The sequence below is a fragment of the Pectinophora gossypiella genome, chromosome Z (assembly GCF_024362695.1).
Source record: "Pectinophora gossypiella chromosome Z, ilPecGoss1.1, whole genome shotgun sequence".
Classification (NCBI taxonomy): domain Eukaryota; kingdom Metazoa; phylum Arthropoda; class Insecta; order Lepidoptera; family Gelechiidae; genus Pectinophora; species Pectinophora gossypiella.
This window is the reverse complement of record NC_065433.1, coordinates 9070948-9098731: the sequence shown is the minus strand read 5'-3', so window position 1 is coordinate 9098731 and position 27784 is coordinate 9070948. Positions and strand designations below refer to the sequence as shown.

Here is a 27784-nt window from a genome sequence, read left to right as displayed (position 1 = left end):
TTTATTTATACATCTGTAATTTTCTTAACCGCCGGAAACAAAAGGGGCAAATAATGGACAGGCATGAAATTTATGGAACAAACGTTTTATTACCAAATTTCACGCGAGCGGAGTAGCCAATTATAAGCTAGTATTTTATAACAAGAATGAGCGTAAGGATTTACCCCCATTGGTTGAATTTAACCGGCACGCTTATATTATACGGCACCCTCTCGAGCACGAACCCAACTTGCACTTGATCGCAATAATTATGCAATATTGGTAAAAACGCGTTAATTCTATTTTAATTAAATTACAATTTCGGCAAGATTTTGATTGGGAAGTCGCGTTTAAAAGTAAACACTGAACACATCAAGTCTTGAAAATGAAACAAGCATAAGCATTTAAATTTGATACAGCCGGCTCAAAAAGATACGAATCAAAAACGGTAATTTTTTTTTCAAAAACTACCATAGACTATGGATCTTGAAATTAATTATATATACACATACTTGTGCGATACATAATGGAAGATTTTGTTGAGTAAAATCAATCTTTTGTGTTTGGAAGTGCAATTTCATGACATTATTTATAAAATTTTGTTAATCAATCGTGAAGTGTGTTGTGTTACTTTAATGTTATATCCTAGAATCATTTGTTAATCAGCTGCAAATTTACTCTGGAACGTACTATTGCATGCATAGCCTATGCCTATCTAGGTGGTCGGTCAAATCTGCAGTGTGCCAGTGTTCACTTTTGTTGTCGAATGGAAATGACTAGGATGTCAAGAGTCAATCGCGATTACGTCCCAGGATGAGCTGTGACAATGCAATCACTCGTATTTTATCATAGATTCAAAAGATAGTTGTGCAAATGACAATGTATTTCTTAACAATTCTGGTGTTCTATTAGTTTGTTTTTGACGTCAAGGTGTTTTGCATTTGATGTGAGTATTTTACCTTTGATTTTAATTGTTAAATAGTTTGCAGTTTGGAAGCCATTTTATGTACTGTCATTTTACAAACTAGGTATCTAGGTAGGTAACTTCGGAAGGTGCAAATGCGCATGTTTTGTAAGGGTGCAAGCCACGGGGGAGCGCAGGGCAAACCCATTACCGCGTTGCACTTCGTGCAGTTCGCACGATTGTCGCTTCGTCGACATTTCAGAATTTGTTACCATACCTACTTGTGAATTAGTTGTGGTATGCATTTGTGTGTATTTTCATATGCCATAAATAACGTAAATTACGGACAGTATATGTGGCTTAGAACACCTAACAATTAATTGGCTATTAATCATGTGGGGTGCAATAAGAAGTAAAATGTTTTCTTTCTACAACAATGATGAGAACAACAATAACACTGTGGTACAATATCCAGACAGAAATGTGTCCGAATATAATGAGCAATATGTTCAAAAATATCCAGTTAACTATTCCATGCATTATTATGGGGAACATGTTGAATACAAAGCTGGTGGCTCTTCTGATGATAATACTCATGAATATCCCGAAGAATTTTCTAATAATAATTCTGAAGTACCTCCACTGAAAGAACCTGAGGGGGCTATGATTGATAATGTGACGATGCAGATTGATATGGCTATAACTGATTGTGTTCCAATGCAGGTCGATATGGCTGTAAAAAAGCATAAGTTGGTCCAAGACAACCACAACCAGCTAGACTTGGCAGCGCTGGCTCAGTATATCCAGTTGATGAATACCCAAACCAATTATTTGCCTCCACCCAACCAGCTTGTGAAGAACTGCACAGATATAGTAAAATGCCTTGGTGAGTATTTTACTTTTAACAGGTATGAAATTGAAACATTCCAAATTATGTACATTAATAGAGAGCTTTGAATAAAGATAATCAGAATAATGTAATATAAAATAGGCAATGTGTGAAATTGATGATGACAATTATTTATTATTTTAATCTGCATAATTTGAAACAATAAAACTGAAAGTATTTTCTTGAAAGTTTCACAATTTGAGTTAACCTGTTGCATCTAGTGTCCCATGTCTATTATTCGGTATTTTATTGATTTGATGTTGTTGTATAAATACAAGTTCATATTTAAATGGTTAATGGTGGAATGCGATGGTATGTGATATTGAGGCAGACCACCAGCCCAGTGGTTGGATGACATTGTGAGGTATGCCAGAAAGCAATGAATGAGACTTGCACAGAACCAGAAAGGATGGCGTGAAGAGAGGATGCCTATTCCCAGCAGTGGGTGGATACAGGCTGAGTAGATGCATAGATTTATATAGTTTAAGCATTAAAAAAAGACATTGAGTATATTATCATGGTTGTAATGATGGTTGTTGAAAGGAATGGAAAAGAAAGGAGGTTGTAATAAAAAACATGTTTATTGAAAATGTTTCTTAGTTTGAATAGGGTAGTTTCCAACTAGTCAAATCAGTTACTTTTTCTTAAATGTCAATACACGAAATTACTATGGAATTTGTATGAAAAACCAACCTGTATCTTCATAAAAAAACTTGACTAAATGTCACACTTATTATTACATTTTTCTTATTAAAATTCATAATTTAGTTAAATAGAAAAAAGAAAACATTTTTCTCACCATTAGACTTAGGAAACTACCCAATTGCTGAGCAAAGATTTAATTTTTTTTGTATAATTGAAATAATGTATTTGTAGGTGCTATAAAAATACTATTTGTAGCTCTGTATACACAAGTAGTAAATATCAATGATTATGTTCCCCTTACAACTTTTCTGGTATGGATTTTGATTTTAATGTGGGAACATCAATTATATCCTATGATTTTCATTACATACCTACTACACAAAGAAACAACTTCAATTGATATGGAGGTGGCATTGCAGTGGCAAAGACTTTAGTATTAAAAATTAAAATTCACTTGATTAATTCACTTGAGATGTGCCAAATATTGTTCAATTTGACTATTACAACTGAATATTCACCCAAACTAATTGGTTTGTGTTTGGCCACAATCACACCTGATTGTCTAAAGATGTAGCCTAAGGTGGTAAAAAATATTGTACAGGTCAGTTAATAAATAACACATTTAAAATCATACTTATATATTATTGATATCTGTAAAAAATAAAGTAATGTAAATTATAAATTATACCGAATATAAGCGAATATTCGACTGAATACCTAACGAATGTTCGGCGCATCTCTCTAATTATAAGTATGGAATTTTCTTTGTATAGTGCAAGTAACACGGAGTAAATTGGTGTTTAGGAGTATTATTATTATTAACTAAATTGCGATTAGGTGATTCTAAAACATCTACACAATCAATCAAGAACTTTTTAAGTTAAGATCTTCAACATTTCCTTTAATAACTCAGAAATAAGATATGAGGAGACAACAGCAGATCAGAAAGGCTAAAAAACAAATAAAAAAGTTCAAAGACTATCAGAAGTAATTTAAGGAAGGAAACAATAAAGTAATGATAGAGACTATCAAGCAAAATCGAGGACCAAAAGTTGTCGAAGAAAATTAAACAAAGGAAGATCATAAATTCATAAATTAAAAGACAAATAGTGCAATATCGTAACAGATCGACATGGCATGCTTTGAATTGTTGAAGATTCTACAGAAATATACGCATCAAAAACCGAACACCCTAGTACTCCGGATGCCGCAGATGACAGAGCGGAACCTGTTGAGCGATCGTGGCATAACGACCTGTCATAACGCAAGACGAAGTAGGTTTTGTTCTAGTTAAAAGGAAACGTGGCATTTTCCTTTCGTTTCATTTTCTGGAGCAGATGGCATATACGTAGCGATCCCTTAGGCAGGTGGAGCGCTCTTACTGTATATGTTGACGAAACTCTTCTACAAAGTTGTGATAAACGCTAACATTCCAAACAACTGGACGAAAGCTGTGGTCTCGATTCTGCACAAAAAGGGTAACAAGACTGAATTGGAAAATTTTGTCCATGTCTCTGAAATATATAACCTGTCTATTAAAGTATTGTGCAACAGCAGTCTGTCTGTATGACTCAGTACCTCAGCTCAGTACTCATATCCTTTACGAACTCTTACCTGTCGAACAAGCTGGCAACATCTCTATCGTACCCATATTAGAGTCTATGCTATTTTATCATATTTATCTGACAGTATTTTGTTTTAAAAAAAAAATACTTTTCGTTAAAATGTCTGTTTTAAATTCGAATATCTAGGAAATAGAGGGAAATAGGGTCTGGCTATTCTTGACTCAAAACTTGATTTTTTATTGAATCAGCTCAGAATGATCCATCATTCTTAGGCATGTAGTCGGAGATCGATTAAGGGAAGGCGTCTCGACTAACGTGATGGTTTAATTAAGGTACGATAGGAAGATTGTGCAAATTGGACCCGAACGTGTATCATCTGTGTGTATGTTATGGACCAAGTGATTAATGCGTAATGTACGTAGTACGTACATCGACCTGTACTTAAAATCAGGGAAAGAAAACATCGGGAAGTATGCATACTGAGTGCTGGGGAGTATACTTTGCAGCGGAACTACTTTAATTCGTTGTTTTCTTTATGTACCGCGTACACAAAATCTTTTCACGTACACTAGGTATGTACGTGGTACGTCTTCAACTAAATTGGGAGTGATGGCCCCGCGACAGAGCATCCCACTTCATATCTTCTAGATAATCACTAACTTTATAATATCCTTTTTTAGAAGTAAAAAAAAAAGTAAAGTAAAAATTCTTTATTTGCGTTGTAACACTATAGTAAAAGTACAATAATAAGATACAGCATGTTCACGGTAGTACTACAGGCATACCATCGGACGGCCGACCACGGCCCACATTCGCACTAGGATCTAACCTGTATTGCGGAAGCAGAAGCGCGACAGGCTACCAATACGTATTCCCGTATGTAACGTGACAAGGCATAATATCTCACTATGTTACTAGATTTGCAAACATATTCCCAACTAGATAAATTCTGTTTATTTGGGAATATGGATAATATAGGATAGAAGTAGGTAACACTGAAAATATTTTTAACCAGGTACCTACGTAACTACGTTATCATAACACTCGAATAGGCCTTAGCCCTCCAGCATCTATACCAGTATTCACTTGAGCGTCCACACCATCACCCGCATCCGCACACAATATTACATACTTACGGGTCAAATTGATAACCTCATTTATTTGATGTCGGTTAAAAATAGCATAAGATCGCATAGGTTAAAAAATAATTTATTGTTTAGACGTTGTATCGGAACTTAGTTTTCTGTGTTAAAATAAATCATTATACTAAATCCCTGTCAAGATTGGGTTTCTTCGCAATACATTCGCAACACATTGTCACATAATTGTCTGAAACAACACGCATGCACGCGGAAGAATACGAGTATAATGAAAACTAGCAACGTGTGTTGAAAATCGCACTCCTAAACGTTTAGCTTTTGATAGATCATCTTCTTCTATCGTGTGGGTTGTGAGGTGGAGTACCAACCTCATCAACCCTGGTGTCAGGGTTACTATTAAGCCGCCAAAGGCCCCTGACATGACTCATGTAACGACTACTACTTACATCAGTAAGTAGTAACCGGGACCAAAGGCTTAACGTGCCTTCCGAAGCACGGAGCGTCTTTCGGACAATCAGGTGAACAGCCTGTAATGTCCTTACCAAACTAGGGACCACAAAGTATTTTTTGTGATATGTCCCCACCATCATAGGTCATCTTATGCTTAAGTTAAATGTGTCCAATACCGCGGTGTTAGGGTGCGCTCACAATACATCACTGGGTCAAGCGCTTACGTGCTGGCTTTTTCTTAACATTTTGGAACATTGCGTGGCTAAGTCTTTTGAAACGTTTCCAGACGCATGTCAATAAAATATGTAGAAATATTCGCTGCGTTGGGTCCTGACTGCCTGCTGCTTTAGTGATTCTATTTGTGTTCAGCGTAACGGATATTGCAATTGCTGCACCAGAAGCAATCAGAACGACGGATCTCAAACCTGACAGGTCGCGCGGGAACCCAGTAACGTTTTAGATTTTATTGAGTAAACGACGTTTACGGTCACGAGCATTAATATTTATACACTTTGGTACCATGTCACATTAACTTTTTTGACAAATTGAACTGTAAGTCTCACTAAATGTCAAATATGTTTGTGCGACAGAGTCCTAGAGTGGGTACATTATATTGCTCATGACTGTACTGGTATATAGACTTATCTTAACTACCAAAGAGTAAAATGATAAAGTGCGTTTTGCAAGCGCATGGTTGAAACGCGCCCTAACTGGACACATAATTCAATTGCCGTAATGCAATCCCGGTCAGGAAAGTAGGGGCGACGCGATGTTAAGTAATACTCTAGGCTTTTATCAACGAGCAAAGTTCAAATTGACCTGGGCCGCAACACCACCAATGCTAGTTTCCAGGACCTTAATGCTGATGTGAAATATTTTAAAATTCAAGGTAACTTAAACATTCTCGCCCAGCTGGTACAGTCATAAGCAATATCATGTACCCACTTTGGAACCCTGTCGCACTATTATATTTGACTTACGGTTTAATTTGACAAAAAAGTTAATGTGACACGGTTTCAAAGTGTATACATATTAGTACTCGTGACCATACAGTTAGTTTGAGAAATCAATGTATTTGTCGAGACTTGAACGTATTGTATCGTGTCTTGTAGTAGACAGTATTATAAAAACTCTTGGTCAGTTCCAACGTGAACATACAATTACATAAACTCACGCCCGTAACCCCTACCGGCGTGGGCAGAGCTACACGCAATCGCAACACGACTTGTTGGCATTTTTGATACGAAATCCTAAGATACATGGTAATCCCCACGGTGACGGTGAAAGGACACAATCCTTCGTCGGCCTTTACGTCATCTCTGGGTAGATTAGCAACTATTTAGTTTTTGCTCCTAGTTCAGCACAAAAGGAAAATCCATACCTAGTAAAACTCCTAAAAAGGGAGAAAATCAAAATTTTCAATAATTTGGAATAAAAAGACGCAGTGGGTATCTTGCAATCCCGACTCGACTTCATATTTTTATAACAATATACAGGGTGTTAGTGACATCGTAACGAAAACTTTGAGGGGTGATTGATGCCATGATTCTGAGATGACATCAAGTGGAATTTTCCGTCGCAAAAGTATGGAACTGAAAATAATAAAAAAAAAACACAAAAAATTTCATGAATATTCAGACTGAAAATTCCACTTGATATCAACTCAGAATCATGGTCTGAACCATCCCCCTCAGTATTCGTTACGATGTCACTTACACCCCGCACAAGTACATACGGTTGCCATACAAGTAGGTATGGGTGTTAGTGACATCGTAACGAATACTGAGAGGGATGACTCAGCTGATTATTCTGAGTTAATATCAAGTGGAATTTTCCATCGCAAAAGTATAGAATTGAAAATAATTTAAAAAAACTAAAAAAAAAACATGAATTTTGCGACGAAAAATTCCACCTGATATTAACTCAGAATCATGGTCTGAATCATCCCCCTGAGTATTCGTTACGATGTCACTAACACCCTGTATATTGAAAATATTGCCTCATACAGGTAACAAGGGTTTCTTCTATAATTGGGTAGTTTCCTAATTCAAAGATAAATTATGAAATTCTGATTACTACATAAAGACAGACCTAAAAGTGTCAAAAAACGTTTTCTTTTTTTATTTATGAATTTTAATAAAGAAAAATGTAATAATAAGTGCGACAGTTTGTCACGTTTTTCTATGACGTCACTTTTTCATACAAATTCTATAGGAATTTCGTGGTAAAAAGTAACTGATTTGACTAGTTGGAAACTAGCCTATTGTTGGAGTCAAAAGACTAACAGTGATATGATGGGAACAGCTCGGGCTACTGGCACCGAAGAGGAATTGTGGACACTACTGCCGTCAGTGGAAGTGTTTCTGCTGCGTGTGGTCAACACCGTCCACTCCAGCGTCCGACATGAGATCGTCACGGCTGTTCTTGACAAGTTTTACACCCTGATCTCCGATCCTCGTAAGTAAAACTTTAATCCTTCAAATGTGCCCCTAGTTCTTATACTCAATATAACTCCCTAAATTCTTAAACAAAGATAGAACCACCCGAATTTAGATTTCACCGATCGATCAGCAAACTCTTATAAAATTTCGCGACCGTGTGTTTGTAGTCGACTTATAAATCTGTTTAAATGTATCTCAGTTTGAACTAGGTCAGCCAAATAATTCTGTAATTTTCAGCAAATTGAAGTTTCATTTTCATCAAACTAGTGTTTTTGAACAGAGTCTGATGCTTGCCCCGCGACTTCGATAGTTTTGACTGTGCTGGAAGGTTGGGACAGTGAGGCAACCTTGTCTGCCGCCCGCTGGCTTGTCCAGCAGAGTGAAAACGGCCCCGCGGGCGCCGGCCACCGGGCCTCGCTTTCATGCCTTTACCGCTGGCTGTATGAGTGGAATGGCACTGCACTACTAGGGGATTGGGTCATGGCGTACATCAAAGCTCTAGAGGTAAAATTACTAATTTAGGTCCGAGTAGCAATTGATGACACTAACCCTCAGTCTCACGATCTCAGGATATTTAATCATAGTTCAGTGTACCTATCTGGGCGATCTACAACTTACAGGACATCTTTTAGTGACGTCTTTTTTTATCAGATTAACTTCATTTGTTCAACTTCCGCTATTTTTATTATCATATGAAGAGTCCTGAGATATTTCATTGTTTATTCTTGTCACATATGTTTAACTACAGTTAACTTGTTTAATAGTCAGTGAAGCATGCAGTCTCTTATGATTAATATTTTTTTAGGAAAACGAAGGATATGACATCCTTATAGAGGTATCCGTGGACAATCTGAGCAATTTGTTCGTTTCCCTCGCTGATGGGGGAATGCGATCAGCTATTGCTGATGTCATATTCCATGTTCTTGCCTCTATGCGCGAATCGACTGAAGCACTTGGAGTGGCAAGTATAATCTTATTGAAACTATTTGATCTTTGTCATAATTAAATCTAACTGACCAGTTTCCCATCAGATCCAAGCGAATGTCGCCGATGTCCTCACAAAGTTAGCCCGGGACAGCGGACAGTTCAGCCGACAGATTTTGCAAAACATAGTGGATATTGTTACCGCCATGGTTGACTACCACACTTATATTTACAAAGGCGAAGCTCTCGACGGGTTTCGGGCTAAACACGCCGAGTTGGTTAGTATAAATCCTAATTTCGATAATTGTTGTTTGAATAATTATTTGGTCAAACTAGAGCATGTGTTGTAGATTGATTGCCTGGAGCGCCACATGGCATCCCGTGGCTGTCGATTCCTTCAAATGCCTCCATGGCGTGGGCGCTGCCTTGTCGTACCGACAGCCAACCCGTCCCCGCCGGTGCGTAAAGTCGGCTTACTCAACCTTGGCAATACGTGCTACATGAACAGCGTCATGCAAGCTCTGCTCGTCACCAGGCAGTAAGTACTTATATTTGTTACTCTTATTTATGTAGTAATTAGTACCCGAAACTATTTCATTACAAAAAACAACCGAATAATGTAATCTGTAGCGCTCGTTCATGTACTTTGAATTTTGTTGTATTATTTTATTAGTAACCTATTTTTGCTATGGCGAAAGCTTTTTTTTATAATGTAACGTTTCTAATAATGGCTGTAATCAGTTTATGCTGCGAATGTCTGGCTACTGCTCTGTGGCGTTTCACGAAATGAAATGCCAGTGATACTCATTTACCTTCGGTAGTGTATTTCCTTAACCCAAAACGCAGTTGGACAGTGCATCAAAATAAGACCCATATCCTCTTCGCATGATAAGGAAGGTTGTGTTCAGCAGTTTTGTTTACATCACGATAAACGAATGAGACCTAAATATTGGCCCTTGTTTATATTCCCTCAGTTTTTTATGTTATTATTTCCACAAAACCTATTGAAAGAAGATTACTTACTTGTGTAGAATACTTCCTCAATATACTTTGAAAACTGTTGAGGTCTTTGTAGCCAACCGATACAACTGTATCATTGAGAAACTTGTTCTTACACAAAAATAATAAAAATAGAATAGAATACGACGAGCACATTGATATAGTTTCTGTAATAGCACAATACTTGAATATCTAGTTAATGTTTGAAAGATTCTTAACAAAGAACGTAAAGCGCGAGACTGCAATATGTGTACGCGATGCCAATGCAAAATTCCTTTACAAAGTATTTTCTACCTAGGAAAAGTTCAATATAAAAGTCTCCCGCTAATTAGCTGTTCCAGACACGGGCGTACTTTCATAACGGAGAAAGATTTTAAAAAAGAAAATAAATACGTACCATCTGCTCTGTAAAGTTGAACTATCATCAGTTTTTGTATTGGTATAAAGTGTGAACTTTAACATTTAATATTGCATTTCAATATAACAAGGGCGGGACTCGCGTTGCCAGCGTGGGCCGAGAGCCTCGGCTCGTGCCACCCTCGTTCAGCCATCGCCCAGCGCTTCTGCGAAAACTGTAATCCTAGCGCGCGTACACAGCACACAGCTCTCCCGGGCTATTTACAGCTCTATTGATTTTTATTATTTCCCTCACTCTACGTATCATTTTGCGTAATTTGCTGCATGCAAGTGAAACAAAGAATAAACTGAATATACATGTATCAAAATTCTCACCCATGCTCGTTAGCGGCGGAGTTCAGTTTACCAGACACTGCAATTATTTTACACAGAAAATAAAATGAAACAGATTTAATTAAAGCCTGGATTTAAAATAAATTGCATTGAAAATACAGCTTTTTGTGAAAAGTCGGGAGTTCCCCATGCACTCGTATTAATTAAAACCTAGTCCGGTGTCAGCCGCAAACAGCAAAAAGTTTTGCAATCATAGGCAGGCGTCAATAAGCTCCGCGTCTACCATAACGTGCTTTGTTGCAACTTGTGAGCTTTGTCGGGTTTACATTTTCATCTCATGGATACTCTTTGCCGACGCGAATGTTTACAGTGTTCTCCTGTTGTTTGAGTGGCATTATTTCATTTCGCAAAATTCAGCTAAGGGAGAGTTTGAAAATTTTCATATCGATGCCACCCTTAACGTTTCTGATGCCGTGGTCGTACGTAGAAATATAATCTACATCATTGGCTTCGTTATGTCCGTATACACAACAGGACCCTTCGTCTGATTCGATCGACAACCAGAGTTTCACTTTCGTAATATTTAGTACCTTCCGAGTAGTGTAAGAAAAATAATAGTACCTTTACAGTTAAACAAAAAACTTGAATTAATTTCCAGCAGGACCCTCCGTGGTTTGAAGGTCTTCAGACCATTGGTGTATATCCCTGTATAGCGGTGCATTAGTACCTTCAGATTATCTTCGTTTTCTTTTAAAACAAATATTAGTTTATAAGAAATAAATCTACAAAATTTTTATACTGCCAGCAGGACCCTTTTTTGTTTTGGTGCTTTCAGTCCAGACATTCATATTTCCTAGCAGCAGTATATTAGTACTTTTCAAAAAAATATCGCTTAATTAAAAAAAAATGTATTAAAAAGTAATAAGACTGATTCTTTATCAGAGAAAATATTCTAACACTTTTATTTATGTGATGCAACCAATGATCTACTATGATCTTTATTAACCCACGCTGAACAACGTTTGATTGATAATTTCTATTGGTAATTGTAATTTTGATTGGTAATTGTAATTTTGATTGATAATTCCTAATGTAAATTTTTGTAAATATAATTTATTTTTTGTTATAATTTTCATTGTGTTTTCCTTTTTGACGATATTAAACTACGTACCTACCTAATATAACATGAAAACTGATTTTTATTTCATTGGTTGCATCACATAAATAAAAGTGTTAGAATATTTTCTCTGATAAAGAATCAGTCTTATTACTTTTTAATAAGTACATTTTTTTTTAATTAAGCGATATTTTTTTGAAAAGTACTAATATACTGCTGCTAGGAAATATGAATGTCTGGACTGAAAGCACCAAAACAAAAAAGGGTCCTGCTGGCAGTATAAAAATTTTGTAGATTTATTTCTTATAAACTAATATTTGTTTTAAAAGAAAACGAAGATAATCTGAAGGTACTAATGCACCGCTATACAGGGATATACACCAATGGTCTGAAGACCTTCAAACCACGGAGGGTCCTGCTGGAAATTAATTCAAGTTTTTTGTTTAACTGTAAAGGTACTATTATTTTTCTTACACTACTCGGAAGGTACTAAATATTACGAAAGTGAAACTCTGGTTGTCGATCGAATCAGACGAAGGGTCCTGTTGTGTATACGGACATGGCTTCGTTTTGCATTTACGTTAAAACTTTATAGTAACCTTTGAAGTTGCTTCTGTTAGATAAAATGTGATTATCTTGTTGCGGAAAATTATGCGTTCGCTTTGCGCTCTATAGGAAAGCAATTTAGTTCAGGAAATTCTTTTTGAATTCCAATGCAGTGAAACATGATATTTTTCAGTAACCTAGATATAGTAAGAGTACGCTGTAATATGGATTATTTGCTCCACCTGAGACTCCTCTTTCCATTTTATTCGCACAATTCTGGTTCTACGAATGTAGAAAGAGATTTAAATCTGGAATTCCCGGTATTGTGACTCCATCATATTACCAGTATTAGGATAATTTACAAATGATTAGCGATTGCGAAATACAATATTAGCACTAGCGAGATACGTTGCTGGTCAGAATGACAGAATTGTTAGAATAGGTTTTTAAGAAACAGAAAGCGTGCAAGATATTAATTTTAAAATCTGTTTTAAGGTTCAGTAATCACGTAATGATGCAAATGACAGACGTTCCTTATTGGAGTAAGATGGGGCTTCTTTTCGCCAAGATGATGCATTCAATAAGTACCAAGCTGAATCCGGACGAGTTTTTCAGCGTCGTGAAGCCACCATTCTTTACGAAGGATAACCAGCACGATAGCTCGGAATTTCTGGGGTGAGTATTATTGATTATCTAAGTGTCTTATAGGTTCCGAGACACTTTGCCGTAAGGAGACAGCCATTGTATTTAAAAGCTTTATGAAATTGTATACGCTTGTATTCAGACACACTATGTAGCAGATAAAAGCCTGTCTGTTATCTGAAATTGAATGCTCAGGGTGCTCGTAGTTCTACGTCTACGTTTATTAAGGCAGTTATAGCAAATAACTTAATTGTTGTCCCTGCTACATTAATATATAGATCAGAAATAAGATCATTTACAAGTAGATGGATTGAAAAAGGCAATGTTTCTAGATTTGGCAATACAAACTGTTTTAAAACGTCATGATTAGATTAGTTATTTATTATAAATTAATAGAATTGAAAAAATATAAAATACTTCACAGACACAGTCTCCACGTTTTCTTTTAATTAAGTGTAAATTTTATTCCCTCCGTAGTAAATTATTATTTCCCGGTTGCGCGACAGCAAATGCAGTTTTGTACCGCTCCTATTTAATTCCGGCTTTAAAATTGAAAGAAGGCTGTAAGCGGAAACGGTAATGAGCAAAAAAAATAAGTCCTTTAACATAATACAATTTATGCAGGTACTTGTTTGAGCTGCTGCAGTCTTACGAGCACGTGTCAGATGTTAATTTCGACTACTCGCGGCCAGCGCTGCTCAACGGTGCCCACCGCATGCGCCACGCTGCCATCGCCCATGTCTCACACTCCTCCAGGTAAGCTTCATCATATCTCCACGGAAACATTTGGTAATTCTGTCAAGTGACAGTATTTTTATAGAAATATGACTGCGGCACAACAGGTTTTTTAAGTAAAATATGTGTGTGAAGCGGTCAGGTACGTAGGATATATTAAGGTGCACAGACGAAGTAAAATATAGTATGTATCGGAAATATAATAACGGCCATTTACAAGCTACCACAAATATATGTAAATGTTTATAAACAAACGAAGTGATAGCATCTAAAAAAAATTAAAATCCAAGTAAATAAATAAAACTATTCCAACATTTCCTACACAACCCTTCACAATAAGGAATCACCCAATATTGCTTTAATTTGCCAAACAAATCATAATTACCATTAACAATATTCCGATTCAGTTGTTAATTATAATCCGACATCGTCAGAAAATTGGAGGGTTAAAAAGGCCACATCAAAGCAATTCATTTAAAAAAGCAATATTGCTATTTAACATTTGTTTCCATTGCACACTTATATTTATATGCGTATACGTCAAATTGCAATATTGCATTTTAGATGAATTGCTTCGATGTGGCCTTTTAACCCCCGTTAGACTTTTAATATTAAGTTCTGGGGGGTTAAAATGGCCACATCGAAGCAATTCATCTAAGAAAGCAATATTGCAATTTGACATTTGCGCATATAAAAGTAAGTGCGCAATGCAAACAAATGTCAAATAGCAATATTGCTTTCTTAGATGAATTGCTTCGATGTGGCCATTTTAACCCCCCTGGAGTTTTAGAACTTCGGAGATGAATCAGATAAGCGTGGGGGTCAGGTTCGTTTTAAGACTTTCAGATTTATTATTTATTGATTGATATTACTGGTAAATAAGTAAAGCCGCCTGCCTATTTGTACGCACTATACGTAGCCGTGACTCAGTGATTGATCAGTTTTTTCAATTTTCAAACGAGTTAAAACGACAAGGTAGTTTCGTCAGGCAATTATGAGTACCCAAGTCACACCCCGCACACATCATACAAAACACCTCGTTTTATACACACGGATTACACATTGGCGTAATCGATTGAAGACTAAAGAAAGACCGAGGGAGGTGAGGTAAACCTAACTCGACCGCTGGGTGGTATTCGGATAAAAAAAAAATACCTTTAACTTCCGCCACCTGCCCCGCACCGAAAAACTGATTTAATTAGCTTAACTCCGATCGATCTTAAATAAGAGCAGCACTCACAAATAACAAAATTATGATTATTTTTTTATTACAAAAGCAGTTTCTTTTGTTCAAATATGCTCCAAGTTTTGTTATGGTTTTAGCTAAGTAGCTACTCTTGAATAATTATTATTGCTCTTTAATTAATTAAGCGGATTTAATAAATAAACGGCAGTATCCTTAAAAACAGGATAAATCATTTTTTTTACCTTATTTTCATTTCTGATGAGTGGTGATTTGGGTGCTTTATCTCCTAGACATCGGCTTAACTTATTTCTTTGGGAATCCCTGTTTCTTTTCAATATCACAGCCTTCGCAACGAGACGCTTGTGTTCTTTACAGAAATTATTATTGACGACGAGTGGATGAATTATAAAATGTATCATGTGACACGTTCATTCTTCAATAGAACAATAGATTAATGTGGGAAACTGTCAAGTCTGATTGATCGCTATGTAATAAAATAATAATTCACCAGGTACGTTGTAAGAGAGCCAGGCTAGTTGTGAATATTCTATTGCAATCGATATCAATTAGACCCAACTCGGCCTAAACGACTTCTTCGTTGCTGTGTTTTGAAAATTTAAAAAGTATAAGTTGTTGAAATGTATGCATAAGTTGTAGCGACCATCGAACTATAAAAAAAAATTGCGAGTCCGATTCGAACGAGGGTTCAAAAATCAAGAACGTGTAATCGCAAAAAAAGAAGTGAGATCTAACAGGATACCAAGTTACCTAATCATATCCCTATAATTTTCTGTCACGCATAACTTTCTTCGGTTGCTTTAAAAGAAATTGTCAGGTCCTTTCCTACCCAAAGTGTGACTTGGCAGTATATGTCGAAAGTATCCCGAAATGGTTCGTGTGTATGTTACAGACAGCCGTTTGCCACGATGTGTTGCCATTTGGCTTTACGAACTTGGCTGACAGTCTCCAGTGTGTCTAGATGGATTATAAATATTTAAAAAGTATAGAATTGAAAATAATTTAAAAAGCCCAAAAATATAACAAATTTGCGACGGAAAATTCCACTCATAATCATGGTCTGAATCATCCCCCTCAGTATTCGTTACGATATCACTAAAACCCTGTATAATAAAAAAAGTTAAGTTTGTGTAAAATTTTCGTTTTATTAATTCATCAGAGTTCGGTAATGAAACCGCAATATTCAATATTATGACATCAAAGGTAGTTGAATCGTGAAATTTAAATCGCAAAATTCAATAGATTGAAATGAGGGTCTGGTGAGTTGTGAAATAAATATCGCGAGTTGTGTGAATTTTGCATCAATTTATATGGTTTCGTTGAATAACTTCATTACTTTGCGTTGCGTCTGTCACGTAGAAATTAATTACATTTTGAATCCTGGCATAATATTGCTTTTGCGGAAAAATATCGAAACTTGTATCAAATAGTCTGTACAAGAGACAAGAATACAAAATACTCACATGACTGAAAAAAAAACAAATGAAATAAATGATTTATGTTATTTTACTTATGGGTAGAGGAATTTCCAACTCTTTTTTGTGGGAGGGTTGCATTAGGGTATTGGGATGTGCACTAATTGTCATAGATTGGATAAATCATTAAGGTTTCGGGTTGAATGACCAGTAATGGCCTGGTGCAGAGCTTGAAATTGATACCTTGTCGCTTCTGTTACAAAAAGCTAATGGACACCTATTGTTTACTATTGAACAAAGATGTCTACCATAGACATTATTTGAATTTACAAGCTTAGAACAAGACTGTTTTCTTACTTTTTGATGTCTTTTGTTCTGTTACAAGTATTCTTTCAAATATTTTTTCTCTCAGACGACGCCCTGAGCCGAGGTTCGCGCCCAACTGGGCACCCTCAGGCCTGTTGTCTTAAACGTTGTACCGGGTGAGAGCCTTCAGCGCTCCCCATTTGTCCGGCCAAGTAGTTAATACCATCTGCGGCAAATCTACAATAAGTCACGTCAAAAAAAAACTGTTACAAGTAGGTAATGTAATAGTTGACAGTAGTTACACAAACACATCATATCGAAGTAGCTCTCGGCACTCCATTTGTTTGAGATTCTACCAAAGGGCAAACAACTTAAGTTTAAACTTGAAGTCCTGTCTGCAAAGGGGATTACTGTCTAGAGTGGGAAATTGGCAGATTCTGAACTTTTAGGCTACAACCGTTTAAGATACCCAGATTAGATACAATCATTATATCACTGCAAAAACCACATTTATCTGAGGGAAAAGGAAACATTAAGGACGACTGAAACCTGTAGCCTGTAATTTATAAAGATCGCTTACAGCTTACAGCCAGTGGCCCAAATCTGGATGCTACGCCTTTTTATTATACGTAGGACCTACTACTTAATTGCTTACAATGTTTACAAACTTACAAGGGATAATTTTACAAATAGGATTATTTTCCTTCACCAGTGGGCTGGCATATTTATGTTTAGGGTTCCAAGACAGGGTTGAGTCAGTTCAGTTTTTCAAAAGAGTTCCGTCAAAAAAGTTTGATAACTCGTGGTTTACCTAATGGTATATAATAATGGTAATTAATGGTGCTGATTCCTGTTACCGGGTGAGAGCCTTCAGCGCTCCCCTTTTGTCCGGCCAAGTAGTTAATGCCATCTGTGTGGCAAATCTACAATAAGTCACGTCTAAAAAAGGTGCTGATTCCTGTACATTTTGTTATACCTGTCATTTTCTTTTAAGTTATACCTCTCATTTCCCAAAAAAGGAAAGGGACTGATGATTGACAACTGTTAATTTTAAAATGAATTAAATGAATAACCCGGGCGAATAAAATAGACATCTCGCTCACGTGCAACCCGTTTGACGTGTGCTGTCAGCTTAATACTGTCGGCTTATTGGCCAATATAAAAATGGAAGGGCTTTTTAAATTTGTGCGTAAATTTTACGTCTGTTACATAAATTTTACGCCTGTCGATTACCCGTCCCTGTCTTTTTCGGCGGATAAGAAAATGACAGGTATAATTTAAAATAAAATTAGATGGTGTGTACAGGAATCAGCACCGGTTACTTACTTAGTTTTCAACTTATTTCAAGGAGCCGTGCTTAATGAAACCAAACCCCAGTAGCTACTCACTCGGACCGGTTTATCGACAGTCACGGGTTGGAATCCAATATTTCGTAGGTCTGAAGGAGTTTCACTAAGCACGGATACTACTATAAAAACTGTGTTAAGTAATTTATTTTGTTGCATACAGCGATCACGACGCGGAGACCAACCGTCGCTCGGTCTCGCCCAGACCTGGAAGCAGCGCCGCAGGTAATTGATAATTATTATTATTTATCGCTATTATTTATTATTAAACGTTAAGCTTATACATTGTTTAAGGTTTATGCGGTTATTATCATAATTAAAACACATAATACCGGGTTCTTACCGCGTTATTATCAGGGTTATGAGACTCCCGATATTTCAACACTGTTGCAAATGCCATGATCACGGGATGAGAGATGTAATTGGAGTGGTATATGTAGATCCATAATTTTCTAAGGGCAAACATAACTGTCTACCCTCTTTCTTTGCCGCTAGTTTCTACATTTCTAAACAAACAATATGATATGTACATACGTAAACATATTTGTGAAATAATTTATTTGGGGACCAGTGACTGAAGTTTCCCCAAAGGGTCAAAGAGCCTTTTATGCGTAGTGTGTCAGTATCATGTATGTGTATTAATTTTATTTTTCTTAAATCTTTCGTATCTTAAAGCCAGAACGTATAATGCGTAAAAGACTCATTATATGTGCCGAATGTTACCCGAAAACTTACGGATTTGTGTGATTATGAAAGAAGCTATTGCTTTTTCAATGAATTGAATATGGACAAGTATTGAACTAGAAGCTTTTTTTAGGGTCAAGCAGCTACAAGCGCGCCGCCCAAGAGCACGACATGATGGTGCCGCTGAAGAAACGTAGGCACTTGTTCGAGGGCTCGTTTCTGCGGCGCGACTCGTTTATAGACAACATGTTCAGCGGCGTGTTGCTGACGCGCGTCGAGTGCACCACCTGCCGCTCCTCCTCGCTCTCCAGAGACGTGTTCCGTGACCTCCAGCTGGCCTTCCCCGAGCGGCCCGAGGACGTCCAACACAACGTCCAGAGCTTACTAGAGTACTACTGCTCCAAGGAGAGCCTCTCCGGCGACAACAAGTACGAGTGCCGAGACTGCGGCTGCCTACGCGACGCCGAGAGGAGCGTCCTCATCGAGACTACTCCCAAGTATCTCATACTTGTGCTAAAGAATTTTAAGTAAGTACCTATTTTATTCCTATTGTAAGTGTAATATCGTTGTAATTATTTAAAAAAAAAACAGAATGTGTACATTTTAAACCGGCTTTAAATGGCTACCTGGCCTACTTTAAAAATAATCATATAAGTAATCAGTGAATGTGTTAGCAGATTCGAACCGAAGCTGCAGGTGCAGACCAAGCTGATGCATTCGATGTTTCACAACACGATCGTGAACCTGCCGACGGTGCGGTCGCAGCACAACCACGCGGTGTACGCGCTGTACGCGGCCGTCATCCACGCCGGCACCACACTCGACTCGGGCCACTACTACACGCTCGCCATGGACAGCAAGGACTGGTACATGTTCAATGACGACGTAGTCTCCGAGGCCGAGGAGAAGGAGCTTAACGAGCTGAAGCGCTCGTGCACGCCCTACATCCTGTTCTACAGGCGCACCGACATGGAAGAGGCCCCCGCGCCCTCGCTGGAGGAGCTGCCGCCACACCTGCAGGAGGCCGTGCTCGCACACAACAAGCACTACGTCGAGACAGTGCGCAAGAAGCGGCTCACACGCCCATGACATTTAAGATCCGACAGATACATCGACTACTCGGTGTTGGATATTGTCGAAGCCAAGGAATACAAGGAGTAAGGTGATCAACTAAACGTTTATTTATGTTCAACATCAAAAAGTGACGCAAACGTACTTGGGATGTGATATGTGAAATTATTGTTAGTTCTACCTACATAAAGAGGCTAGCAGACAGTACCGCCATACCCTCAGAACGCACGTGTATACCTATTATTTAGTACGCCTCAATGTCTATTTTCGGAATTGTTGCTTCCACCATAAAACGATACGGCCTGTTTTATATTTTAATTAGAATATAATGGAAATATAAATAATGATGCCAAATCACAAATTTCAGTAGCATTAGTCGCATGCAGAGTGTTTGTTTAAGTATGACGTAAAAATTTTCAGTAATTGTATAGTTCGTTAAATTAGTTTTTGACGAAGCGTGTGTCAGATTTAATTTTAACTTATTTTATTTTTACTCTCCTTAACGAAATGAAATAGATATTTAGAGCTTGTTTATGTTTCGTGTCATAAGTTAAGGATTCCTCATTTTGTTTTTCTGGTGCTTTTATTGTAAGTCTTATTGTTAGATCGTTTACAATTACTAGCATATTTTAAAATGAATTTAACAATTAATTTTATCTCCTTGAACGAATGATGTACGAATAAGGTATTTGACTGGGTCAAAGATAAATTATAAAATACGAGTACTGTACGGTTTGCAACGACACATGTCCCGCGTCAGCTATTTTACCTTTTATGCAATTGTATAATTAGTTCACGACTCATCAAGGTAGCGTATACTCGCGCATTTGTGTAATTAACTTTAACAAGAAAAGAATGTTCTCTTTCGGCTCCACATCAGTTTATCAAGATTATCATCTTATCATTAAAAGATCATACACGTCTTGCAAAAAACTGTACGTCTTTTTGGTCCTTCGAGCAAACACGAAGTGTTCACGTGTTCAGAGTGATAGCGAATCAGTTCAGCCGGCCTCCCACCAGCTGGTCTCACCGGCTGGATTGAGAAGGCGCAAATATCATCCCAGGACACAGTGGACACATTGCAATCAGCAAGACAAGAGGATTACATCCACTTTATCAAGTTTTGTGAAGTTTGTGATACAAGAAGGCAACTCGCAAATTATCAAGAATCAAGGCAAGCAACCTCTTCTATCAAGTTATCAAGACTAATACCCAACGCCAGAGATTAGTATAAATTGTAATATTTATCAAGGTTAAACAAGTGAATTAAAAGGTCATACACGTCTAGCAAGAGACTACAAGTACTAATCTAGAAATAGAAGCCTGTCTTAGATGATCAAAAGCCATTCTCATTTTACTTTTCCGACTTATTTATGAATTGAGTACGGCATGACCGCTTTTATTGATGACGTCACAGGACAGTATTTCCATACAAACTCCAAAGGAAACTACCATTTCGACGTTTCGTAAATAGTATCTCATTTGAGTAAGTAATTGAGTGACCGGCAGCAACAGCCGAAGATCATAAATAAATACAAAATTTAAACTATATAATTTTAATTAACTTGAGTCAAAATGCACTGTTTTCGGTGGTCGTGTTGCAGTAGGCTGCCGGCGCGTTCACGTTCTGCAGCTTCAGCAGCTTACGCCGAAGTAGGTTGACGTCGCAATCGGGTGCCGTGTGCAAAGCATCCCTCGTCAGCATACCGCTTAGGGGGTGTATATGTAACAAGGTTGTCAAGTAGCCTATTTGATAGCTTCATTTCGTCTTGTACAGTGCAATAGCGATAATATGTTTCACGTGACGCGTAAATTATTAAATAGTAGGTGTGTTGCTACGGTAAGGCAATTTAATTTGTGTCACTTTTTGAACAGCAGTTCAGTTTTTAATCCTTATTATCATCATTGTTCGTTACTTTGTAACTGTTTGTCGTCGGTTAACCTATAGTAATTATCTCGACTTTGTAGGTGACGTCATAGCGCGTTCGATATATCACTTAACTCGGGACAAACTGAGGATAACTTTTATACAAAAACAGAGCCTATATGTATACATTATTTCAACGTGTTATTTTTTATTTTATTGTACATATAACAGGATCTCGTAGAGGTCTTACAACTGAAGTTTACTTTCTTGAAACTTTGAACGAAGATAAATATTATAGAAAAAAATAACTAAACATTTGACTACTGAACCACCTTTGAAATGTATATATACATGTAGTGGCATGTCGTGTATTATACTTATGTATTGTTAATATAGGTAGAATTATATGTTTATTTTATTATTTGTCTTTATTTTATTTTTCGTATACTATTACTGTACCGTCCCGTATTCCAGTATATATAGATTTCTTACGCTCTAAGGTCGCCTGGAAAAAATAGCTGTTTAGCAATAAAGCCGCCGATTGTACTTCTACTGTCATTTTTAATTGTCCTTTATGTTGTGTTTATGTGCAATAAAGTGTTATGATTTGAATTACAGAGGACAACAAACGTTTAAAGAGAGTAAACTTCAGTAATTAGAGTAAAATTGTAAAAGTTGATTTAGTAATAAGCCTACGACCGTATTGTGGTTAAAAACCTCACTGTGCTGATCTGTCTTTTATTTATATTTATTGAGCATGCTTGAATATCCCAGTAACGGACACATGGTACAGAAAACTTGAGTCATGTGTAGGCTTTATTAGTTTTGGTGAGAATTGTATTAGAATTATTATAATCATATGGTAGTGGAACCCAGAAGAGAGTTGAATATGAGTTGAAAGTTTGAACCGCGTCTTATTCAGGCAAAAAAGGAAAATGTTTTTGTGTGTAAATTTAAAGGTAAGGAAACCGAAATTGATTGTAATTGTCTCATTAAATTACGTGGTTGAAAACCTTTTGGTTCCACTACAAATATGATATTATGTTCTGCTTAAATTATTGATTAATCTTCACAGAACTCAAAATTTTCATACTTATCATACCAGTGCATGTAATCTTTTGTTTGATTGAGGACAGTCTAGAATTGTTACATGAAATATGGTTGGTCCTTACGTTATGTATGCATGCATACGGCGGGGATAGAGGCGAGCTCTCTCATTAAATTATATGTACATATTATTATTATTATGAAGGACTTGACATAGCAATTACTTGGTGAAGAACACTTAGCTACTATGGATGGCGACTACACCACATGGAAGGGACTACAGGATACTTCGATAAAAAGGTCTTATTAGGATAGTTCAACGGTACACATAGGAAGACAATGTATTATGTTTGAACTACGGAATTAAGCTTTCATATTTACACATAATAGTTACGTACAGAATATTACGTAATTCTGTTATAACACATATTATTCACAGTAATCTATTGATGTTTAAATAAGTGTAATACTATTAAAATCTCCATTGATAGAATAGTATTCGTATATTGATGCATATTCAAATTCAGTGTTTAGCGTAATTGTTAAGCATCTTAATGTTTTAAAACTAAATGTTTACAATTGAAGTTAGGTCCGCACCCCATATCCCAGCGCCGCGCCTCCTGTAATTCTGTTGAGTTTCTGAGATATTTATATTCTGCATATACTTGTATTTATCGGTTCTTACCTAATCTGTCCGAATTTTGCCAAGGAATTGCAAGATGCCAACAAGCTCCGCTATGTACGTTATGTACAGCCGGGAATCTGACTAACTGTCGCATTAGTGTGTCTAATACGGCAATAACCCTATAAAACTTATGTTCAAAACGTTAGATATAACATTTTCGCGTTTAGTAACCACCATCACCAGCCCATTAACGTCTGCACTGCTGAGGCACGGGCCTTCCCTATCGATGGATAGGGAGATCGGGCCTTAAGCCACCACGCGGGCCCAGTGTAACATATTTACCAATAAATCAATTAAATATAATTTACTAAAGTACTCAATAAAATTATTCTGGATCATTGTGCCATTCATAAAACTACCTCGTCCTTCGTTCATTCCTCTAAAACTGAAACACAATTATGAGACAGTTATTTTGGTTCCCGACTCCCTACTGTTGTTACATATTAATAATACTATCTATAGTGGAAAATAATATTAGAACACTTCAAATACATACATGACATAGTACCACGCCTATATCCCTGAAGGGATATATAAACACACAAACATTAAAAACCACAACACTAACATTTCTTTCATAACAATTCAAAATAAATTAAATTAAAATTGTTTCAGTAATAAACATTCATGCGTCAAAAAACTTATACTATTAATTTACAATATAAAACAAAGAGACGACATCAAACAAATATCAAGATCGGATAAATGTGTCCCGAAAATAGCATGAAACACAATCTGTGCCGTTCTATTTATTTCGTTCGTTTGTTAAAATCTATTTGAGCCTGAAAGCTCCAGGAGAAATAATTGCTCTTTCGCAACTACCACAACCTGTAATGAAGCATCAAGGGAAAATATAATTTTTGAGTGGACCTAGCTGTTGCTATTATTAGGATGTCGCCTAATTCTTTTTAAATCTCTGTCACGTTGCCTGGACTTCTGGCTTCAATGATTTCTAAACACACCCAAGCAAAGGAACTTGATGATTTTTTAATCCGTCTTGTGTTATGTTTTGAGTAGCTTTTCTAACTTTATTTTGACGTCCAGCAGCTCTACCTAATGCGTCTCTCTTAACAGCACGTTTAGCTACAACCTCCCTCACTTAAAGTCTTATTACGCTCGTCGCTAAATTCGTCGACACACTTTATAAATGTCATTAGCTCCACTGTAAGAGTTGCTACTCTTAAACCAGGAAATTTATTTCGATTTTCATGTTTTTAATCTCATCTATTATGCCTGCTATGGTGTTGGCCTATGTTGGCTATCTTAATTTTATTGGCAGTATAATTATGTTGGTACTTGGCAAAACCTGATGGATCATTTTGTTCTTTACGTATGCAAGCAAAAACAGAAGAACCCCTGCAATCTCATCTGATACGTCTATGTCAATTACATTAGCTTTTAACTCTGTGTCTAATTTATTGCTTGCTGCTGTACCTATTGGACCTTTTATTATTATATCTACTATGTTCATTAACATTTCAATTTCGCCGTCTCTTTCTGCCATCTAACTTGCCGAGTCAACATCTATTCCTGATACTTGTGGAATTCCGGAATTTGAAGGATTGCTCATTGTTAATTATTATTGGTTTCTGAATGGTATTATCAAAATGATATCTGTTTCTGCACAAAACGTAAATATATTGTTCTTACATTTGAAAACCAAATAGTTTCATTATGACCAACCATGTTTATATATATATTGTACGTTATAGTCTTATAGTTGTTTTGCTTTTATCCTTTTATGTAAATAAACATTATACTTTAAAGCATTTAAATGATAAGCTCTAGATATTCAGTCATGGTTATACACATGTAACAATAGCGTAAGTAGGCGTACTATATTGTAGCCGGGCCCTTACTAGAAGCCCCGGTGTTGTAATACTTTCGTTTATAACTATACAAACACGAAGATTACGAAATTGGTTTTCGGTTTAAAAGAAATAAATAAATCTTTAAAACACGATTTTTTTTATTTACCACATGCAATTTCTATACAAGTTATACTTTCTTAAAAAAAAATTCGTATTCTACAATAATCAATTTATTACAAAAACATACACCTAAGATTTCACAATGTTTGCTGTGAGACAAGGAAACTTTGGTTAAGTAAATAACTGGTAGCACCAATCAGTCAAGAGACCTGTGTCTGTGTACACCGTACATTTATCCTACCCTGTAGGACTGCGCCCAGGGGGGTTAAAATGGCCACACCGAAGCAAATCATCTTAAGAAAGCAATATTGCTATTTGACATTTGTTTGCAATGCGCACTTACTTTTACATGTGCAAATGTCAAATTGCAATATTGCTTTTTAGATGAATTGCTTCGATGTGGCCTTTTAAATTAACCCCCCAGCTCAATGAATCATTAGTATTCGCAACATAAATACGATACAACAAATAAAATTACACAGAACACAATATTTTTAGTATTAGGTCATTTTTATGGCAGTGATTAGATTACTAGCATCTTAGAAAGTCATATTTTCCATTTCATGTTGTTATAAAAAGGAATAGGCATGTACTTATGTACAAAATAAGAATCGCTTACATACTAAAACCTTTTAGTATTTTAATTTAAGCCGATCAATCTGCCACCCAAGTTGTTCAATTTTTCAGACGCAGCCCTCGTAATCTTTCTGAATATATTCCCGGGTACCTGAAAAATATATTAATAGTAATGATAGGATATCTTCGCCGGTATCATACGGGACAGTCAGTAACCCTGACACCAGGTTTAGATCGGGTATTGTCATTGAACTCGCACGAAAGAGGAGTATGGAGAACATAGTGAGTGATAGACTGTAGTCTAAGAGTCAGCAGTCGCCAGACCTTAGTTACTTATAAAAGCTGGAAGTTTTCGTACGAATAGTCTCCAACACAAGTAGTGTTGGTCCGAAACTAAAGGATGTAAAGAAATGTGAGCATGGATAACCTGTATCAGCCTGACCGTGTGTTACATAACAACTCCAACTTGCTAACTTCGTAATTAAACCTCCAAGTGTTTATTTTCATTAACTTATTAACTTTTTGGAAAATCAGCGCTATACATATATTAAATATTACGAATATCTTACTGTGGAGAGCTAAAAGTTGATTATGTACTGATGATCTCCACATTCAAGTTACTTAGTTCCTTACGGAAATTTGCCTGGAGAGTTTTATCGTGAAATAAACTCTTGACTGTTTTCTGATAAAACTAGAAATACGTGTAAAGTTGGGCATTGCATAGGCATTAGTGAACCGGGTGATTCTTATTCTTACGTTTTTTTGTGTGAGTTGTAAGAATTGTATATGTTTTTTAGGAAAATCGGTGACCCCTGAATCATTTTACTTAGGTAATTACTTCTAGTATCGTGTCCGGATATAATTTTTGCCATAAAATTATTAGATATTATATTAAAAAAAATTAGAAGTCATAAATGTCACGGAACGTGTCGTGTGAGATTGCCAGAATTGCAGATAAAATGTTTTTTTCTGAAGATGTGGCATGTTATTTTTCGAAATATTACAACAACTATGCAAGACGAACCTTTGTTCTATAAGACTGTTTAACAAAATATATAAATAATGCACACTATTTATGATTTTGAACAACATACATTTTGTGAGCAGTTTTTGTGTCACGACCGTGTGCGACACTTTAAAATTGCAATACTCGGTAGAAATAAATCTATGACATTAACAAGCATTTCTAAGTTTTTTTAGAATGGCAACAATATCATCTTGTCAGTATTGCAAATGGCTAAGAGCGTTGAGACCAGTATAAAATCAATCTGCTTTTACATTTTAAAAAAAGGACAACCTTAACTCGTCAACGCCGTGTAAGAGTTTTAAACTTAAGTATCAGTGTTACACTATTGTTTGAAAAGTAATATGCACGTCATACAGTGTAGTTTAAAATAATTACTTAAGATTTGCAGTGTCGTGGATAGCTTTTGGGTTATATCGAACACGTTTCAAATTGTCACGACCATGTAATGATAAAAATGTCACAGCCGTGGACTTTTTAAACACATGGTTGTGACATATAATGCACGATCGTGACATTCTTTTTTATTTCAATAATTTTGTGGGTTTTGTTGCTTTTATAAATTATATTATTGTTTGATATGCTTACACACGAGTACTTACTTTACTAGTCCATATAGATCCTAGGATCCTATAGGGCAAGGGCCTCTTCCAAGATATTTGGAAGGAAATTATTCATAGCCACACTAGGCAGGGGTTTTTGGCGGTTGTATGGTATTGTTACGGAAGTGGATTTCGGGATTGGAACGAAACTAACTGAGTTCAAGAAGAAACATTTGTTGGTCAAATTGTTAGTATAAATAACGACAACCCTGATCCCCCTTACTACACTAAATTTACTAAGAAGAAGTATCATAGCGTGATATCAGGAGACACGGTCTTTACCTGGAATATCAAAGATTCTGCAGATCTTGGCCCTGAAGTTCCCAGTAGAAATAACCTCCTTAGAGGAGGCCTCGACAGCTATTAACTCCCTCACGGATCACGTGAGGTTGGTTTTGAA

General features: G+C 36.5%; 2 protein-coding genes across 2 annotated transcripts in view; one reads left to right on the top strand and one right to left on the bottom strand.

Moving 5' to 3' along the window:
* The first annotated feature begins 486 nt into the window (after positions 1 to 486).
* Positions 487 to 25211, top strand: LOC126379958 (ubiquitin carboxyl-terminal hydrolase 35). Its single transcript, XM_050028996.1, has 12 exons — positions 487 to 925; positions 1607 to 1769; positions 7837 to 7989; positions 8254 to 8477; positions 8779 to 8934; positions 9005 to 9175; positions 9248 to 9435; positions 12745 to 12924; positions 13516 to 13647; positions 18061 to 18122; positions 18715 to 19108; positions 19259 to 25211. The coding sequence occupies exons 2-12, from the start codon at positions 1613 to 1615 to the stop codon at positions 19668 to 19670; spliced, it is 2229 nt and encodes a 742-aa protein (XP_049884953.1). The 5' UTR covers positions 487 to 925; positions 1607 to 1612; the 3' UTR covers positions 19671 to 25211.
* Positions 25197 to 27784, bottom strand: part of LOC126379963 (uncharacterized) — a 10903-nt gene continuing 8315 nt past the window's right edge. Inside the window, exon 5 of the mRNA XM_050029005.1 lies at positions 25197 to 25909. Coding sequence (XP_049884962.1) covers positions 25823 to 25909 — 87 coding nt within the window. The 3' untranslated portion in view covers positions 25197 to 25822. The remainder of the gene's footprint in view (positions 25910 to 27784) is intronic.

Bases quoted from the DNA above. Each gene is read 5' to 3' on its own strand.
- LOC126379958 (XM_050028996.1), top strand. From the start codon at position 1,613: ATGGCTGTAAAAAAGCATAAGTTGGTCCAAGACAACCACAACCAGCTA. The intron at 1,770-7,836 runs GTGAGTATTTTA...TGATGGGAACAG, and splicing joins AGATATAGTAAAATGCCTTG to CTCGGGCTACTGGCACCGAA. The intron at 9,436-12,744 runs GTAAGTACTTAT...ATCTGTTTTAAG, and splicing joins GCTCTGCTCGTCACCAGGCA to GTTCAGTAATCACGTAATGA.